The sequence below is a fragment of the Astatotilapia calliptera genome, chromosome 3 (assembly GCF_964374335.1).
Source record: "Astatotilapia calliptera chromosome 3, fAstCal68.1, whole genome shotgun sequence".
Lineage (NCBI taxonomy): Eukaryota > Metazoa > Chordata > Actinopteri > Cichliformes > Cichlidae > Astatotilapia > Astatotilapia calliptera.
Window position 1 is genome coordinate 79,925,248 of NC_137424.1, and position 21,263 is coordinate 79,946,510.

General features: G+C 42.8%; 1 protein-coding gene across 1 annotated transcript in view; it reads right to left on the reverse strand.

The window, feature by feature from the left end:
* Window positions 1-179: 179 nt before the first annotated feature.
* LOC113010244 (ribonuclease inhibitor-like) overlaps window positions 180-21,263 on the reverse strand; it is a 59,652-nt gene continuing 38,568 nt past the window's right edge. The window contains exons 5-12 of the mRNA XM_080299422.1: window positions 17,847-18,023; window positions 14,703-14,879; window positions 13,772-13,948; window positions 12,702-12,878; window positions 11,752-11,928; window positions 9,192-9,368; window positions 3,235-3,408; window positions 180-2,035 (exon numbers count right to left, since the gene is read on the reverse strand). Of these exons, the coding sequence (XP_080155548.1) occupies window positions 2,026-2,035; window positions 3,235-3,408; window positions 9,192-9,368; window positions 11,752-11,928; window positions 12,702-12,878; window positions 13,772-13,948; window positions 14,703-14,879; window positions 17,847-18,023 (1,246 nt within the window). The 3' untranslated portion in view covers window positions 180-2,025. The remainder of the gene's footprint in view (window positions 2,036-3,234; window positions 3,409-9,191; window positions 9,369-11,751; window positions 11,929-12,701; window positions 12,879-13,771; window positions 13,949-14,702; window positions 14,880-17,846; window positions 18,024-21,263) is intronic.

Sequence of the window (21,263 nt, forward strand, 5' to 3'; positions counted from 1 at the left end):
GTCTGCCAGTTTTGTTTTTAAAGTGCTGTATAAATAAATGATGATGATTAAGCACGGATTCATCCACTGAGGCTCAAACTGCACACATACATGAAAACATGATATTTATCTTATAAAAACATTATTGTCAGAGATATACAGTTAACAAACAGTCAGGTGAGTAAACAACACTGAGACACTTAAGATTGACAACGTGCGGCATGGGTGAAGAGCTCAGAGCAAATCACACCGAACTGCAGTATTCGTTTATTTTTATAGGTTACATCGTCAATATGCAAATATAATCACATTTCCTGTCACGCAGGTCCTGATGTCTGTCTGCATGCAAGCTGTGTGTGTGTGTGTGTGTGTGTGTGTGTGTGTGTGTGTGTGTGTGTGTCACAGAGTATGTGTGTTGCAGGTCAATTTCTAAGAATAATATAATGCAAGTCAACTTCTGCGGATATGTATTTCTGTGCTGGTCTCTTGTCAGCGTCACAGGGTCAGCTTCCTGTTTCTACAGAAAACTGTCTGGTGAAATATGTATAACATAACTTTTGAAGCATAAGCAAATAAAACAATAAAAACTCCCTAACAATTATGTTTATTATTCATAATGGAAAGCCTTTCCAGGTGAATTTGATCCAGGAGGGTCTGAAGCCAGTGTCAGACAGAGACTGTGAAGAGACTATAGAATGACAGAGCAGCAGAGCAGTCCAGATACACTGATGATTAGGGATGGGTATCGTTTAGGTTTTATCCGATATCGGTGCCAAATCGGTACTTTTGAAATGGTGCCGGTGCTCAAACGGTGCTCAAACCGGTGCTTAAAGAATGGAGAACACAAAATTGGTCCAAAAACCTCTCATGCTCAGCTGTTTTTTGTAAAAAGATAACAATGTTAGCCTTTTCTGCAGCTATGGGGCATATATGGTATCACTCTTGGCTGGAAGCAGTGCTTAAACAATGGAAAAAACACAAACTTTGTCCTAAACCTCTCATGTTCAGCTGTTTTCCACTTTTTCTTTGGTCATTTTAGCCTTTTTGGACAGGGTGAAGGGAGTATCTGCCATCAAACAAGAAGACAGACGCATGTAGCTATGATGATGTTTGCTAGTTCACCTTACATGCATTAATGTAATAACGTGGTTAGCCTACTCAGCGTAAATTACACACGAACATTAAGCTACTCACGCAGAGAAGAACGGCTGTTGCTGCCATCATCATCCTCATCATTTCTGCTACACTGGCAGGGCTAGGGGCCAGGACTCTCCTCTTCGGGGTTTTTGGGGGATGTTGCTAACTCCGGGTCAGATAACAGGCAACCCACGCACAGTAGATGCGCTCGGTGTGAGGTCTCGCAGCAAGCTATCATACGACGCATTTCTGGGCTTTTAAAGAAAACGCTATGCGTCGCCAGGTGTTTCATCGGATTTGAGGTGTTACCTCCTTTGACAGTATCACAGTATCAGCTTAAAGCACTTGTTGCAGGCTGCTGAGTTTGCATATTTTGCTGTGAAGTACAGCCAGACTTTTGACCGCTTCGCCTTGGGCATTTTTAATCTGTAGCTCTGCTCTAAAAGAACGCACGTACCTGGACCCGCCTACTATCCTCGGAAACGTAAAATTATTGGCTAGAAGTGTATCACAGCTCAGGAAAAAAAAGCACCGAAATGTGCGCTGCTTTTCGGTCTGGTTACTACCGTTTATGTCAGAACCGGTGCCATGATGGCACCGGACACCGGTACCCATCCCTACTGATGATCCTCTGTCAGATCCAGAGGGACACACAGGGATGATGCTGGACTCTACATTGTGTCTGACAGTGGAGCTGTTCTCAGAGCAGTTCACTCTGCAGCACTGACAGTCATCTTTTCATGCATCTGTCAGTCACTGCTGGATGAAGCTCTCCTCTCCACTCCATCTCAAAGTAACATGGCCCAGTCAGAGCGTCTCTACACACAAGCTGCTGCTGCTTCAACCTCTCTGGATCATCAGGACACAGCTCCTCCTCTCTCAGCACGCACATTGTCCTGTTTACCCTCATCACCTCCACCTGCAGAGAGAAGAAGGAAGAGCAGAGGAGATAAATGAGTGTTTCCAGAGACTCTTCATCAGCTGTCAGTCAGTGATGCAGCACATCCAGTATAAAGAGGAGCAGGGCCTTCAGTGCTGAGACTGTACTAGTACTCGTTGTTTCACTTTTTCTAATCTGTACTTTGGATTTTTATTGAAGTTGATGAAAATGTTTTTCACTCCTAGTTTATTTTGGACTTTCATTAATTAGAATAACCTTGGTCTGTCCACTTTGAGCTCTTTAGGAACCCCAACAACAAGCCCAACAATCCAGATGGGATGGTTCCAGCTGTTAACTGGAGGAATTCCATCCAAACATCTGGTCTCACTAAATTCTTCCTCACCTACAGACTGTGCTGTCTGTGAAGGTTCTCAGTCATCCAGGTCATCATAGTCTAAAGGGCATGGAAAGAAAAGCGTCTGGACTTCTTTAAGTTGCTTGAAGATGTTTCACCTCTCATCCGAGAAGCTTTTTCAGTTCAAGGGTCAAATGGTGGACAGTCCCAGATTTAAGCCCTGTGGGAGTGTCCCCAAAGGGGACACGGACTCCATATTGATCCTCTTCCTAATCACACGAGACAAGGTGTGAAAACAGGTGTGGGTTTTGGGTGAACTAATTGTGCAACCTAGCCCCACCCCATCAAGTGATTTATCGAGGTAAAAAGGCCTAGGATGTGAGTGGGTGTTAAGGAGTCTGGGAAGGGATCTCAAAACCAGATTACAGTTGGTGTCGTAAGCCACCTCATCCGTTCAAAGATCGTTCACAGCGGACATAGATGGTTTCTTTCACTCCTCTTTAAAACCATCTGTCTTCTCTGTCCAAAATGTGAACATTGTCATCCTCAAATGAGTGACCTTTGTCCTTTTGATGGAGACTGCTTGAAACTTGGAAATAATTGCAGTCATTGGTCTGCACGCTACTTTGTTGAGAGAGCTGATTGGCTGCTGACCGTGTTTGATGAGAGCATGTGAGCCGTTACTATGGTAACCATACAGCTCGCAAAAAGGTAGAAACAGGAAGTGTTTGTGTCCAATTCTGAAGCCTGTTACCATTCTCTTCTAACAGCTTCACTGAGAAGCTGCAGCTTTACAGGAAACACTTGATCTTTGTTTCGTATTGATTGTGTTTAGTACAACACTGCTGACAGCACCACCCACTCACTCCAACACTGTACTGACCTCAGAGTCTCCAGTCTGTAGTCTGGACTCTCCTCAAGATCACACAGCTGCTTAACATCTGGATACTGCATATTATTTTCAGCCAGGTCTATCATTCTCAGATGGGAGGGGTTGGACTTCAGTGCTGCTGCCAGATAATCACAGCTGATCTTTGACAAACCACAGCTCAACAATCTGTATAAAGAATGAAAGATGTAAGTTTATTAGACAAAGTGTGTTCTTGAAATCATTCAGTGTTTCATCATCTGTTCAGAGCTGAAGAAGGTTGAGAATGTAAAAGTTTAGAAAATGGAAACTCCAAACTGCTTAAGCCAACAGGAAGCAGCTTCAAACAGGAAACTGTGCAGATTTTTCAGACTATATGCCCCGATGCAGCCAGTTTGATTTTGGTGATTTAAATCTCTGTTCCTTGAATTATTTGTTCCATACAGACAAAGTATTGGACATGTGTTGTGACTCTATTAGGGGAGCTTCTACATAGAATAGATAGAATAGAATACCATAGAACAGAATAGAATAAACCTTTTTAATCCCATGAATGAGAAATTTGGGTGTTACATGGCTCTTATAGCAAGAGGAATATAAAAAAAGACACAAAGTAGTCCTACATAAATAAACCTAAATTCGAACAGATAAAAAAGTGTACAGAGATATGTACATAAGTGTGTGGGGGTGGGTTGTGAATGATCCTAATGAAATATACAGTGTACACACAAGCTGCAAATAAGAAGCAATTAAAAAACACAAGATATGTCAATTAAACAGGTGATTAGTAAGATAACCATGTTAAACTGTGTTATAGAGTCTGACAGCTGCTGGTAAGAATGACCTGCGGTAGTGTAAAAGACGACCGTTCAGCGGTCGTCTGTGGGTGTAAACGATGACCACTGAACAAGCTGCTCAGTGCTCATTACAGTCTCATGCAGGGGATGGAGAGGCATTGTCCATGATGAATGTTAGCTTATAATAATAATGGATTGGATTTATATAGCGCTTTTCAATGCACCCAAAGCGCTTTACAATGCCACTATTCATTCACTCTCACATTCATACATACAGATGCGCTTCCCAACCCCCTGAGCCACTTGGACAACATCCTCTCCTACCCAACCTGCTCAATGAACTTCAGAGGAAATTCCAGGACAGAGCTGGCCCTCTTGACCATTTTATTAATTTCCCCCTGTCCCTCTCTGCCATTCTACCACTCCAGCACCATAAAAGGCAGCAGATGCCGCCAGTGTCATTAAACGTCTTTAGAAGAGTCCTGTTCACCCCAAAGGATCTCAGCCACCGTAGCAGATGAAGACAACTTAGACCCTTTTTATAAAGTGTATTTGCATTCATGGACCAATCCATTTTGTTACTGAGGTAAACACCCAGGTATTTGTACTCCTCCACCGTTTCTGTTAGGGGGTGGTGAGTAAGAGAACCCAGACGCGGTCCGCTCGTTAAGGTTGAACAGTGTCTTTATTTACAGTGAAGCCAATCCAAAGTAATCCACAGTGCAAAATCCCTTCCGTGCTCCCCTCGTGTGTCCACACGACTTTCGTGAACAGTGACGTCTCTCCTCTCGTATCTCCGTCTCACTCGTAGCCAGGCTTGGTGGAATACTCCAGCGCTGTCTGTCACTCAGCCACACCATTAAATAGCTCTGTCACAATGGTGGATGATTGGCAGCAGCTGGCGAGGAATCAGTTGCAGGTGGAACCGCTCAGAGTGGCGGCACTTCCGGGTCGGACATCTCCCGTTGCTACGCAACCGCGTAACAACTACAACGGAGACAAAAACAGAGCGGGAGAACAAACACACATACACACACAGGTCGCCGGTCGGGGCACCGTCGGACCTGACAGTTTCAATGTCCAAACCCTGGATGTTCACTGGTGTAAAGTCAATCACCAGTTCCTTCATGTTGCTAGCATTGACGCCAAGATGGTTCACACCAGCTGACAAAGGCATTGATGACCCCCCTGTATTCCAGTTTGTTTCCCTCCGACAACCGACTCACAATGGCCTGAGAACTTCTGGAGATGGCAAGTGTCTGTGTAATATCTGAAGTCCGCGGTGTACAGGGTGAAGAGGAAAGGGGCAAGTACTGTTCCTTGTGGGGCCCCCGTGCTACAGACTACCACCTCAGACACCCAGTCCCCCAGCCTCATATACTGGGGTCTAGTGGTGAGGTAGTCTACAATCCATGTGGATGGTCCACACCCACTCCCTGCAGCTTCCCCTTAGCACTGAGGGCTGGATTGTGTTAAACATTAGGTCTCTCTCCTCCAAGTCTCTGTTAGTACATGACTTAATAATTGATCAACAAATCAATTTACGCTGCCTTACAGAAACCTGGTTGCAGCAGGATGATTATGTTAGTTTAAATGAATCAACACCCCCGAGTCATTCTAACTACCATAAATCTCGAAGCACAGGCTGAGGGGGCGGTGTGGCAGCAATTTTTCACACCAGCCTAGGGCTGTGCGATATGACCAAAATCTCATATCCCGATGTAAGACATCTATCGTCCCAATAACGATATAAATCACAAAAATTTTAAATTTTTTGTAAATTCTGTGAATCCGGGCAGCTCGACTTGCGTGAAATGTTTCCAGCTGGGCGTTGTGTACCTGGACTCGAGTGTTTAAACCAATGCATGAAATTATACATTTTTAGACATAAGTGTTACGGCCGCTGTTTTCTTTGTGATTATTTATTACACGGCGTGCTGCGGGGAAAAGACTGTTCTAACGTTTGAATCTAAGGTTTATTTTTTAGCACCTGGAGGCTCTTTTTAGCTTCTCATCCGTAAAGACTGCATACTCTTTCACGTGATTCAGTTTATTTTGAAAAGTCTCAACAGGATCTTGAGCTTTACTGTGAAAGGTTTATGTGGAAAATAAACAAGCAGACACGCGATGTTTTTACCGTCGTTGTTGCTAACGACAATGTATAAAAACAGTCACTTGTCCGTCCATAGTGTGATTGTATTAAATATAAGAGAAGGAGAGAACTTTAAGAAATTAATATAGCCACTACAGTGACCATCAAAACGATGAAAAAATATTGCCGTAAACAGTTTATTTTGCAACACCACGAAAAAAACGATGGCATAAAAGGAAACTATAGATGTTTTTATATCGTCATCCGATATATATCGTTATGTCGGACAGCCCTACACCAGTCTATTAATCAACGAAAGACCAAGACAGACTTTTAATTCATTTGAAAGCCTGATGCTTAGCCTTGTCCACCCCAGCTGTAAAACTCAGAAACCAGTCTTACTTATCATCTATCGTCCACCTGGGCCTTACACAGAGTTTCTATCTGATTTCTCAGACTTTATATCTGATTTAGTGCTCAGCTCAGATAAAATAATTATTGTGGGTGATTTTAACATTCATATAGATGCTAAAAATGACAGCCTCAACATGGCATTTAATCTGTTATTAGACTCAATTGGCTTCTCTCAAAACTTTAATCTTTAACCACAGTCTAGATCTTGTTTTAATATATGGCATAGAAACTGAACATTTAACAGTATTTCCTGAAAACCCTCTCCTGTCTGATCATTTCCTGATAACATTTACTTTTACAATAATCGATTACACAGCAGTGGAGAGTAGACTTTATCACAGTAGATGTCTTTCTGAAAGCGCTGTAACTAAGTTTAAGAATATAATCCACCCACTGTTATCATCTTCAATGCCCTGTACCAACACAGAGCAGAGCAGCTATCTGAACGCTACCCCAACAGAGGTCGATTATCTTGTTAATAACTTTACCTCCTCACTACGTACGACTCTGGATACTGTAGCTCCTGTGAAAACTAAGGTCTCTAATCAGAAGTACCTGACTCCGTGGTATAATTCTCAAACACGTAGCCTAAAGCAGATGACTCGTAATCTGGAGAGGAAATGGCGTGTCACAAATTTAGAGGATCATCATTTAGCCTGGAGAAATAGTTTGCTGCTTTATAAGAAAGCCCTCCGGAAAGCCAGAACATCTTACTATTCATCACTGATTGAAGAAAATAAGAACAACCCCAGGTTTCTCTTCAGCACTGTAGCCAGGCTGACAAAAAGTCAGAGCTCTGTTGAGCCAACCATCCCTTTAACGTTAACTAGTAATGATTTCGTGAACTTCTTCACAAATAAAATTTTTATCATTAGAGAAAAAATGACCAATAATCATCCCACAGATGTAATATTATCTACAGCTACTTTTAGTACCATTGGTATTAATTTAGACTCTTTTTCTCCAATCAATCTTTCTGAGTTAACTTCAATAATTACTTCTTCCAAACCATCAACGTGTCTTTTAGGCCCCATTCCTACAAAACTGCTCAAAGAAGTCCTGCCATTAATTAATTCTTCGATCTTAAATATGATCAACCTATCTCTAATAATCGGCTATGTACCACAGGCCTTCAAGCTGGCTGTAGTTAAACCTTTACTCAAAAAGCATCTCTAGACCCAGCAGTCTTAGCTAATTATAGGCCAATCTCCAACCTTCCTTTCATATCAAAAATCCTTGAAAGAGTAGTTGTCAAACAGCTAACAGATCATCTGCAGAGGAATGGTTTATTTGAAGAGTTTCAGTCAGGTTTCAGAGCTCATCACAGCACAGAAACAGCTTTAGTGAAGGTTACAAATGATCTTCTTATGGCCTCTGACAGTGGACTCATCTCTGTGCTTGTCCTGCTAGACCTCAGTGCAGCATTCGATACTGTTGACCATAATATCCTATTAGAGCGATTAGAACATGCTGTAGGTATTACAGGTGCTGCGCTGCAGTGGTTTGTATCATATCTATCTAATAGACTCCAATTTTTTTTGTGTAAATGGAGAGTCCTCTTCACACACTGAGGTTAATTATGGAGTTCCACAGGGTTCAGTGCTAGGACCAATTCTGTTTACATTATACATGCTTCCCTTAGGCAGCATCATTAGAAGACATAGCATACATTTTCACGGCTATGCAGATGACACCCAGCTCTATCTGTCCATGAAGCCAGATAACACACACCAATTAGTTAAACTGCATGAATGTCTTAAAGACATAAAGACCTGGATGGCCGCTAAATTTCTGCTTCTTAGTTCAGATAAAACTGAGGTTATTGTACTCGGCCCTGAAAATCTTAGAAATATGGTATCTAACCAGATTCTTACTCTGGATGGCATTACCTTGGCCTCCAGTAACACTGAGGAACCTTGGAGTCATTTTTGACCAGAATATGTCCTTCAACGAATTTAAAATCCTGCTCCTCACATACAATGTCTTAAATAATCAGGCCCCATCTTATCTTAATGACCTTGTAGTACCATATCAACCTATTAGAGCACTTCGCTCTCGCTCTGCAGGCCTACTTCTTGTTCCTAGAGTATTTAAAAGTAGAATGGGAGGGAGAGCCTTCAGTTTTCAGGCCCCTCTTCTGTGGAACCAGCTTCCAGTTTGGATTCAGGAGACAGAAACTATTTATACTTTTAAGATTAGGATTAAAACTTTCCTTTTTGTTAAATCATATAGTTAGGGCTGGACCTCGTGACCCTGAATCCTCCCCTAGTTATGTTGCAATAGACATAGGCTGCCGGTGGATTCCTATGATGCGCTGATGATGTGTTAATAGACCTCTCTGCATTGAATCATACCTTTTATTCATTTCTGTCTCTCTTCCACAATATGTCTTTATCTTTATCCTGTCTTCCTTCTCTCACCCAATCGGTTGCAGCAGATGGCCGCCCCTCCCTGAGCCTGGTTCTGCCGGAGCTTTTCCTTCCCACTGTCACCAAAGTACTTGCTCATAGGGGGTCATATGATTGTTGGGTTTTTCTCTGTATCTATTATAATAGGATATGCTGTACAATATAAAGTGCCTTGAGGCGACTGCTGTTGTGATTTGGCGCTATATAAATAAAATTTTAATTAAATGTTCATCTCAGCACAAATAAAACATGGTGACTGACCCCAGAGTTTCAAGTCCACATCCTGGACTCTCTAGAAAACCACACAGCTGCTTCACTCCTGAATCCTCCATCTTGTTGTTCTCACTTAGGTCCAGCTCTCTTAGATGTGTGGGGTTGGACTTGAGCGCTGCTGCCAGATAAGCACAGCTCGTGTCTGACAAACCACAGCTCCACAACCTGTATAAAGAATGAAAGATGGAGGTTTATTAGATAAAGTGTGTGCTCTTCTTCTGTTTAGCTTCTGCTTCTCCAGTCTGAGTGACAGAGCATCACTTGAAATCACAGAAAGTGATTGGTCAGCTGCAGTGATAGTGGCGGAGCAGTATTATGCTGTAGACCAACAGGAACAGGGGATATCAGACTGTTAAGTGGGTTTAGTCATTCCTGCTGCACTGTTTGTCCTTCTTATTGACGTGACCTGCTGAGAACTCACACTGTTCTCTGTAGAAATTATTTCAGTCTGACTCATTACATGTTTGGAGGCATGTTCAATGTTTGCTCTTCTGGAAAATCTCACTATAAGATATGGAATATGCAAAAGAATAAAGACACGCTTCAATCTTTATGGACCCGTTTCCATACCTGCCACCATCATCCTACATGTTTGTACATAAGCTTATGAAATCCTGCCTGCTGTTAAAGTCTTTATTTATTACTCTACACCTGTTACACTGTGACTGTGCAGGCGGAGGTGCCTGAGCTCACTTGACCTGCTAAAGTGAGTCAGCTGTGGATTATTCATCGTTGTTTCTGATACTTAGACCTGTGAACAAGAAAACTACACAGTTAGTCAGGCTCTCCTCTCTTTGAATTAGGAAAGGTAAGCAGGCCGTGGATGAGGTGCGGGCCATTCATTGAATATCATTATTTGAAATACAGTGAGTGTAGAATTATTAGGCAAGTTGTATTTTTGAGGAATAATTTTATTATTGAACAACAACCATGTTCTCAATGAACCCAAAAAACTCATTAATATCAAAGCTGAATGTTTTTGGAAGTTATTACTGTGCAGAATTATTATGCAACTTAACAAAAAACAAATATATACCCATTTCAATTATTTATTTTTACCAGTGAAACCAATATAACATCTCCACATTCACAAATATACATTTCTGACATTCAAAAACAAAACAAAAACAAATCAGCGACCAATATAGCCACCTTTCTTTGCAAGGACACTCAAAAGCCTGCCATCCATGGATTCTGTCAGTGTTTTGATCTGTTCACCATCAACATTGCGTGCAGCAGCAACCACAGCCTCCCAGACACTGTTCAGAGAGGTGTACTGTTTTCCCTCCTTGTAAATCTCACATTTGATGATGGACCACAGGTTCTCAATGGGGTTCAGATCAGGTGAACAAGGAGGCCATGTAATAAGTTTTTCTTCTTTTATACCCTTTCTTGCCAGCCACGCTGTGGAGTACTTGGACGCGTGTGATGGAGCATTGTCCTGCATGAAAATCATGTTTTTCTTGAAGGATGCAGACTTCTTCCTGTACCACTGCTTGAAGAAGGTGTCTTCCAGAAACTGGCAGTAGGACTGGGAGTTGAGCTTGACTCCATCCTCAACCCGAAAAGGCCCCACAAGCTCATCTTTGATGATACCAGCCCAAACCAGTACTCCACCTCCACCTTGCTGGCGTCTGAGTGGGACTGGAGCTCTCTGCCCTTTACCAATCCAGCCACGGGCCCATCCATCTGGCCCATCAAGACTCACTCTCATGTCATCAGTCCATAAAACCTTAGAAAAACCAGTCTTGAGATATTTCTTGGCCCAGTCTTGACGTTTCAGCTTGTGTGTCTTGTTCAGTGGTGGTCGTCTTTCAGCCTTTCTTACCTTGGCCATGTCTCTGAGTATTGCACACCTTGTGCTTTTGGGCACTCCAGTGATGTTGCAGCTCTGAAATATGGCCAAACTGGTGGCAAGTGGCATCTTGGCAGCTGCACGCTTGACTTTTCTCAGTTCATGGGCAGTTATTTTGCGCCTTGGTTTTTCCACACGCTTCTTGCGACCCTGTTGACTATTTTGAATGAAACGCTTGATTGTTCGATGATCACGCTTCAGAAGCTTTGCAATTTTGAGACTGCTGCATCCCTCTGCAAGATATCTCACTATTTTTGACTTTTCTGAGCCTGTCGAGTCCTTCTTTTGACCCATTTTGCCAAAGGAAAGGACGTTGCCTAATAATTATGCACACCTGATATAGGGTGTTGATGCCATTAGACCACACCCCTCCTCATTACAGAGATGCACATCACCTAATATGCTTAATTGGTAGTAGGCTTTCGAGCCTATACAGCTTGGAGTAAGACAACATGCATGAAGAGGATGATGTGGACAAAATACTCATTTGCCTAATAATTCTGCACTCCCTGTATGAACATTGTTCTGCTACAGTCAATGGACTAAACCAGAGAGGAAGAAAACAGCCTTTACCATGAAGATCCTCCAGTATATACTTTTGCCAGTATAATATCAGCCTTATGTCTGTAATTTAGTGTCAGCACAACTTTCACATCATATTCATCTCAGCACAACTAAAACATGGTGACTGACCCCAGAATTTCAAGTCCACATCCTGGTCTCTCCAGAAAACCACACAGATGCTTCACTCCTGAATCCTGCAGCTTGTCGTTGTCACTCAGGTCCAGCTCTCTCAGATGGGAGGGGTTGGACTTTAGTGCTGCTGCCAGATAATCACAGCTCATCTCTGACAAACCACAGCTCCTCAATCTGTATAAAGAATGAAAGATGGAGGTTTATTAGACAAAGTGTGTGCTTGAAATCATTCAGTGTTTCATAATCTGTTCAGAATGTAGAAGTTTAGAAAATGGAAACTCCAAACAGCAGAAGTCAACAGGAAGCAGCTTCAAACACAAGAAAAGGAACAACTCTGAATTTTTCACATTAAGGTCATACAATGATCATAAAAACATGAAAAATTGTCAAGTTTTATCCTGTGAAATCAAGTCTGAGAGGTGAGCAGTCTTCCGAAGCCTTCACTGTCTGATAGTGATGTTTAAATGTTGGCTCAGAGCAGGAGTTTTATCATTAGTTTGCTTTTCTTATTATGTTTGGCTTCTGCTTCACAGATATTCTCTGAAATGTTTCCGCACTGTTGGACACTGTTTCACAGATTGCTGAGTGCCGTGACCTTTGACCTGCTAAAGAGAGTCAGCTGTTGAGTATTCATTGTTGTGTCTGACACTTAGAACTTTGAAGAAGAACGTTACACAGTTTATCAGGGTCCCTCTCTCTGAATTAGGAAAGGTCAGCAGGCCGGTTGGCACCCTGTGGAGGGCCGCGGGCCATACGTTGAGTATCACTGTTTGAAATGTGAAGATTGTTCTGCTACAGTCAATAGACTAAACCAGAGAAGAAAACAAACTTCACCATGAACATCCTTAGAGTGGATCAGTATAATATCAGCCTGATGTCTGCAGTTTAGTGTCAGCACAACTTTCACATCATATTCATCTCAGCACAACTAAAACATGGTGACTGACTTCAGAGTTTCAAGTCCACATGCTGGACTCTCCAGAAAACCACACAGATGCTTCACTCCTGAATCCTGCAGCTGGTTGTTGTCACTCAGGTCGAGCTCTCTCACATGGGAGGGGTTGGACTTGAGCGCTGCTGCCAGATAATCACAGCTCATCTCTGACAAAACACAGGTCCTCAATCTGTATAAAGAATGAAAGATGGAGCTTTATTAGACAAAGTGTGTGCTTGAAATCATTCATTTCAGTTCCATAATCTGTTCAGAGCTGAAGAAGGTTTACAATATAGAAGTTTAGAAAATGGAAACTCCAAATAGCAGAGGTCAACAGGAAGAGGCTTCAAACAAACACAACAAAAGAGAAAACATTTTCACACTAAAGTTGTACATTTCTACTGTGTGAAATGGAAAAAGAAATATCAGAGTCCAAAAATATTACCAATTCAGGAGGCCGTCAGTGGGACTGTGGTGAAGGCTCTACACTAAAGCTACACCAAAAGCTGAAGTATTCCTATTATTATGTTTAGCTTCTGCCTCACAGATATTCTCTGAATATTTCCTGCTGTTGGACAAACTAGCACAGTTTCTTCATTCAGGAGATGTCCTGTGGAGCTCATCTGTGCACACACAGAGCTACCAAACACATCTCATACTGAGCACGCACACTTTGTAGGAATCGTTTAGCATTTCTCCAGTCTGAGTCACAGAGCATCACTTGAAATCACAGAAGCTCATTGGTCAGCTGCAGTCATGGTGGTGGAGCAGTATTATGCTGTAGACCAACAGGAACAGGGGATATCAGACTGTTAAGTGGGTTTAGTCATTCCTGCTGCACTGTTTGTCCTTCTTATTGACGTGACCTGCTGAGAACTCACACTGTTCTCTGTAGAAATGATTTCTGATTACATGTTTGGAGGCATGTTCAATGTTTGCTCTTCTGGAAATCCTCACTATAAGATATGGAACATGTATAGGAATGGAGCCACACTTCAGTTGTTATGAACTTGGTTGCAGTCTATTGTCAGCACAACTTTCACATTATATTCATCTCAGCACAACTAAAACATGGTGACTGACTTCAGAGTTTCAAGTCCACATCCGGGACTCTCCAGAAAACCACACAGATGCTTCACTCCTGGATCCTGCAGCTTGTCATTGTCACACAGGTCCAGCTCTCTCAGATGGGAGGGGTTGGACTTTAGTGCTGCTGCCAGATAATCACAGCTGATCTCTGACAAACCACAGCTCCTCAATCTGTATAAAGAATGAAAAATCTAAGTTTATTACCCAAAGTGTGTGCTTTTTCTAATAACTTGTGCAACTTTTTTGTATTTACAGTTTTGTCTTAAATTAAATTTAACTAGCAATATATGTTAAAAAAAAATTGATTTTCAAATTGATTTTTTTTAGTTTATTGAACTTTTTTGCAATTAATGTCGTTACTATGGACTTAATACATACATAATGCATTAAAATTTGGGCTATAACAGTTGTATTGATGTATAGCAACTTGAAATGCTCCCAAAAATGGCACTGCAGCATATAAAAATATGAAGATAAGCTTAGGGGGACTTGGTTCTATGGTAGGTCTTAAAGGGTTAAGCGTAGCATGTCTTTATGGCTCTACAATATTGATAACATCTTGGAGAAGATGTCTCCCCAATGTGATGTTTGTGTATTGCATGTACGGTTGGCAAGGTCTGTCATCTCGGTTGTGGGCAACTGCAACTGACAAATAAAGGCTATCATCATCACCTATCACCTTAATGTCACTGTTGACTCTATTCGGCAGAGCCAGGTAACTAAGACGTGATCTGTCATGTCTGCATGTGTGCGCAGACCATAGGTTGAGTATCACTGTTTGAAATGTGAACATTCTTCTACAACAGACTTCACCATGAACATCCTCAGTGTGGATCAGTATAATATCAGCCTTATGTCTATATTTAGTGTCAGCACAATTTTTACATCATGTTCATCTCAGCACAACTAAAACATGGTGACTGACTTCAGAGTTTCAAGTCCACATCCTGGTCTCTCCAGAAAACCACACAGATGCTTCACTCCTGAATCCTGCAGCTTGTCGTTGTCACTCAGGTCCAGCTCTCTCAGATGGGAGGGGTTGGACTTGAGCGCTGCTGCCAGATAATCACAGCTCATCTCTGACAAACCACAGCTGTCCAATCTGTATAAAGAATAAAGATGGAAGTTTATTATTATTATTATTATGCACTGGCTCCCTATTAAATTTCATATTGATTTTAAAATCTTATTGCTGAAACTGTAAACCTCTGAGTGAAATAGCTACAGTATCTTTCATGTCACAAGAAACGTTCTTAATGCCACGCTGATGAAAGCATCATGCCTTTTTGTCCTGCTGCTTTTATTGAGTCACACTATGAAACTGTGCTGAGCCACAGCTGAACCAGCATCGCTGTACAGCAGACACTTATAGCACTTGGCTGCTTCCACTGAACTCTGTAAGGAGTTTCAGTTTCCTCTTCTGGTCCCTAAGTTTAGAACAACAAGGTTTCAAATAACTTTGCTCTAGCAGAATCAGCCACAGAAAGGCAGAGAAAATGCTTTGGATCTCTTCGTTGTGTTGTATGATGCTGTGTTTCCATATCTGGTGTCTTTAGTGATCCATCCTCACAAAGCAACAATCTACTGCAGCTTCTGATAAACAAGCTGGACCTGAACCTGGGATCTTCACTTAGAAAACACTTGTGAGTGGAACGTGTGAGAAGTTTTGTGCAGACAAGTGTGGATTTAGGGTCTGGGACGAGCTCTCCACAGTCTTTGTGGAGATCCACATTCTGTATACTGCCTGTGAGAAGCTGGAGACATTTCTCCTCCAATTCCACTGAGCAGCTGCTCTTGGTGGTGTTAGCTTCATGCACAGCTGGTTATTGTACTGGGAATGTGCTGCATACGAGTGCAAGCAGTCACAACAAAGCTCAGTGTAGACGATGCTGTGCATGCGCCAATGCTGATTGGTTGGAAAGTGGGCGGGAACAGGGAAGAGAGTGACAGCAGCATTCAGCACAAACATGGAGGATAAAAGAAGAAGAGCATGAGAAACTCAGAGGCTACAGTGGACACTTTTCATTGTTTTAATGCTCGCTTTCACTTCATCTTTACCAACAACAGCACAAGCAGAGTAGTCTACTGACTGCATGACTGTGACAGCACCCCCTAGTAACTGTAATCCACTACAGCATGTAGATGGCCGTCTGCTGCTTATCCTGTTTTTCACTCTCATTGGTTCTTTTGTGCTTGCTTTTAGAATAGTAGTCATTCCGATTGTTAAAAGAAGGCAATCAGCTATGATTAAATGTAGCTCCTAAAGCAGTGCTGGGGTGTGTACTGAGCCCTCTCCTGTACTCACTCTACACCTACGACTGCACAGCCACTAACAACTCCAACATCATTGTGAAGTTTGCGGACGACACTACAGTGGTGGGTCTTATCACCAACGGTGATGAGACGGCTTACAGGGAGGAGGTCAGCGCCCTGACCCACTGGTGTCAAGACAACCATCTCACCCTCAACGTCGCAAAGACAAAGGAGTTGATAGTGGACTTCCGGAGGTGCAGAGAAGTACACACCCCCATCACCATCAACGGCGCTGCTGTGGAGAGAGTGAGCAGCTTCCGGTTCCTTGGAGTACATCTGGCTGAGGATCTTACGTGGTCAGTACACACAAACAAAACAGTGAAGAAGGTGCAGCAGCGCCTCTTCTTTCTCAGGAGACTGAAAAGATTCGGCATGAGCCCCCGCATCCTCAGGACCTTCTATCGCTGTGCCATTGAGAGCATCCTCACTGGATGCATCACCACCTGGTATGGCAACAGCACCGCCTACAACTGCAAAGCTCTCCAGCGAGTAGTGCGGTGCTCTGAACGGATAATTGGAGGTGAGCTTCCCTCCCTCCAAGACATCTACAGGAAGCGCTGCCTGAGGAAAGCGGGGAGGATCATCAAGGACTCCAGTCACCCCAGCCATAAACTGTTCAGACTGCTTCCATCAGGAAGGAGGTTCTGCAGCATCCGGTCCCGTACCAGCAGACTGAGAGACAGCTTCTTCCATCAGGCCATCAGACTGCTGAACACTTCATAGACACCTCAGCTTCACTACTGGAACTGCAACACTATGCACTCCACACTGTACAGTAATGCCACTGTTTTGCACATATTCAACTCTGTATATTTTATATATTTTATTTATTATTTTTTTACTATTTAATTTTTTTTTTTTTAAGTGACATCACTTTAATTTGTAAAATGTGTATACACACACACACACACACACACACACACACACACACACACACACACACGTAGGATAATATTTAGTATACACATCCAGAAATGCATACACTATTATATATTGTACATATATTTATTAGTTTCAGATGTAGCCATTCTTGTATTTGCTGGTTTGTGTTGTTGTGTTTGCACATCTCTGTTGCTTGTGGGGCTTGCACACAAGAATTTCACTCGCATGTGCTGTGCCAGTGTGCCTGCACATGCGATGTGACAATAAAAGTGATTTGATTTGATTTGAATAACTACTGAAGCAAATCCAGTATCAAAGCTCAGGGCCATCTGACCTCAGGAATTCGCATGATAAGGTGGGGCTGATTGGGACCCACACCCAGTTTCACACCTTGGCTCAGGTGATTAGAGGATCATCAGGGGGTCCTTTTGTCCCTCTGTGGGGGGTCACTCCCACTAGGCTTATATCTGGGACTCTCCACCATTTGACCTTAGAACTGAAGAAGCTTCTCGGATGAGAGGTGAAACGTCTTCAAGTAACTTAAAGAAGTCCAGACGCTTTTCTTTGCAAGCTCCTTTGACTATCAAAGCTCAGGAATCAACAGGTAACAACTCCAAACTGTTTCTGTTTCACAGATTGCCATGAGCCGTGACCTTTGACCTGTGAGGGCCACGGGCCATACGTTGAATATCACTGTTTGAAATGTGAAGATTGTTCTGCTACAGTCAATAGACTAAACCAGAGAAGAAAACAAACTTCACCATGAACATCCTTAGAGTGGATCAGTATAATATCAGCCATATGTCTGCAGTTTAGTGTCAGCACAACTTTCACATCATATTCATCTCAGCACAACTAAAACATGGTTACTGACTTCAGAGTTTCAAGTCCACATCCTGGACTCTCCAGAAAACCACACAGATGCTTCACTCCTGAATCCTGCAGCTTGTCATTGTCACTCAGGTCCAGCACTCTCAGATGGGAGGGGTTGGACTTGAGCGCTGCTGCCAGATAATCACAGCTCATCTCTGACAAACCACAGTCCTCAAATCTGTATAAAGAATGAAAGATGGAGCTTTATTAGACAAAGTGTGTGCTTGAAATCATTCAGTGTTTCATAATCTGTTCAGAATGTAGAAGTTTAGAAAATGGAAACTCAAAACAGCAGAAGTCAACAGGAAGAAGCTTCAAATAAACACAACCAAAGAAGAAACTATGAATTTTTCAAATTGAAATTGTATATTTATCATAAAAACATAAAAAAAACTTGAAAAAGTCATGCTTCTCATTCAAGTAACCACAGACTTCACTTTTAAAAATGAAGTTGAAAAGAAACTGACATATTACAAGTTCAACAACACTTTATTTCCAGTCACATTATTAAAGCGGACAAACTACGAGCTCATTTCTCTATGTGCAGCTGGCTGTGAGACCCGTGCTCAGGGAGCGTCTACAAAGCGCAACACTGAAAGAACATCACACACCAATTTGCTTCCAGCACTTTCACACAAACATCTACTGTCATTATTTTCACCAAACTCTGTGGAGTCTTTTATTGGAAATTCAAATGTGATTCTAATGGTCAGACAAAAGAGGGTTATGAGGAAAGATGATGAAATGTTGTGTATAAGCAGTTATCGAATCATTTTCCTCATAAACCGAACAACATGACTCACAAACATGTTTTTACAAACTCAGTGTTGGACTTTGATCAGCAGGATAACCCTGATGTTTCAAAGTTTATGATGATGTCCTTAGTCTTCTCCACATTCAGGGACAGGTTGTTGTTGCTGCAAAACTCAGCCAGATGGTTAACTTCATTCCTGTAGTCGGTCTCATCGTCGTCGCTGATGTGACCTACCACAGTTGTGTCATCTACTAACTTGATGAAGAGGTTGGAACTGTGTCATGGTGTTCAGTCATGGGTCCGCAGAGGGAAGAGAAGAGGAATCAATAGGTATCCTTGGGGAGCCCCTGTATTCAGTGTTCTTATGCTGGAGATGTTGCTGCCGACCCATACTGTCTGCTGTCCTCCTGTCAGGAAATCTAGCCACCAATTACACTGATCCCCAGCAGATCCAGTTTGTGAATGAGTTGCTGGGGAATGATTGTGTTAAATGCTGAAATGAAGTCTATGAACAGCATTCTAAAGTATAAGTCTCTAGTGTCCAGATGTGTGAGGGCTGAGTGAAGGGCAGTTGAAATTGCATCATCAGACAAGCGGTTTGACTGGTATGGGAACTGAAATGGATCAAGGTTGGGGGGAAGAGATGTCTTGATTTGACGCATGACTACCCATTCAAAGCACTTCATAATGATTGAGGTGAGTGCAACCAGTAGTCGTTGAAGCAGGAGGGAGACGACTTCTTTGGTACGGCAATGATGGTGGAGGCTTTGAGACATGTGGGAACGACAGCCTGGCTCAGTGATGCATTAAATATGTCAGTTAATACATCTGAGTTTCACAGAGCAGTCCCTCAGCGCCCATACAGGGATGTTGCTAGCACCTGAAGCATCATGTGTGATCCTACCTACGCACTGAGGATAGTGTCACCACCTGTTCATTGGGGGTGTGTGGAAGTCTTCTGTGTGGGGGTGTAATTCTGTGCCTCAAAGCGAGCAAAGAATTACTTCAGCTCATTTGGTAAAGAGGTGGAACTGACGGCGGTCTGCGGTGCAGGCTTGTAGTCACCTCATCCCTGGCTCTGAAGGCCACATTTCTCACCCTCAGAAGCCTGTAGACCTCACCTGTGAGCCATGGTTTCTGATTGGCCCTGACAGTGATAGCCCTGTTCTCTGAGACACCATCCGTGCATTTTGAAATGTAGGCAATGACAGTTTCTGTATATTTCTAAGGTCTAAGCTGTTGTCATGTGCGATGGCCTGTTTAAAGATCTGCCCATCTGTGGCCAAAAACACTCTTGCAGTGCCTCTGAGGACCATTCTGGGCATACACGTACCTGCTTACAAACTGGTGTGGTGACTTTGACCATGGGCCTGGTATTAGCATAACAGTGATGTGATCAGAGGCAACAAGGTTGGGGGCAGGGTGCTTTGTAATCTCCTCTCTGGGTGGTGAAAACATGTTGTTTCCTCATGTAGGAAACTTAATGTGTTCATGCAGTTTGGGAAACACAGTCTTTGGGTCTGCATGATTGAAAACACCCGCTAGGATGAGAAAAGCATCTGTGTGGGCTGTCTGCTGCTCACTGACATGCTGATACAATTCATTTAGTGCCTCACTTCTGTTGTTGTTATTGGAGCAGGGAGGGATGTAGACAGCAACAAACAGCATGGCTGAAAATTTCCTCTGGAGGTAAAATGGTCTGTACTTGATGATCATAAGCTCCAGCAGAGGTGAACAGTGTTTTCAGGCCACGACAGCATCACTACACCAAGCATTGTGGATGTAAACACAGAGTCCTCCTCTGCTAGTCTTACCTCATTTGGCGAGAGATCTGTTTGCTCTAAAGCATATTAGCTGGTCAAGGGGGCCGAATATTTTTGCAAGCCACTGTTAGTCTACATGATCCAGCTTGTTGTCCAGGGAGCGCTCGGAGGGCAGTACGATGGTGTGAATAGCAGGTTTCTGTGAATTAGCTGCTAGCTGACTCCACATGCATTCGTCATTACCCCTCTTCTGTTTCCTCTCGTACCAACTGAGACGTTTCTACTGTGGACGAGATCTAGTAGAGGGGGTCACTGATAGGGATGGGTATCGTTTAGGTTTTATCCAATACCAGTACCAAACCGGTACTTCTGAAACAGTGTCGGTGCTTAAACGGTGCTCGAACTGGTGCTTAAAGAATGGAGAACACAAACTTTGTCCAAAAACCTCTCATGTTTAGCTGTTTTTTTGTAAAAAGAAAACAATGTTAGCCTCTTCTGCAGCTATGGGGCATATATGGTATCACTCTTGGCTGGAAGCAGTGCTTAATCAATGAAAAAAACACAAACTTTATCCAAAAACCTCTCATATTTAGCTGTTTCCCACTTTTTCTTTGGTCATTTTAGCCTTTTTGACCAGGGTGAAGGGAGCATCTGCCATCAAACAAGAAGACAGCCGCATGTAGCTATGACGGTGTTTGCTAGTTCACCTTACATGCATTAATGTAATAACGTGGTTAGCCTACTCAGCGTAAATTACACACGAACAACATTAAGCTACTCACGCAGAGAAGAACGGCTGCTGCTGCCATCATCATCCTCATCATTTCTGCTACACTGGCAGGGCTAGGGACCAGGACTCTCCTCTTTGGGTTTTTGGGGGATGTTGCTAACTCTGGGACCG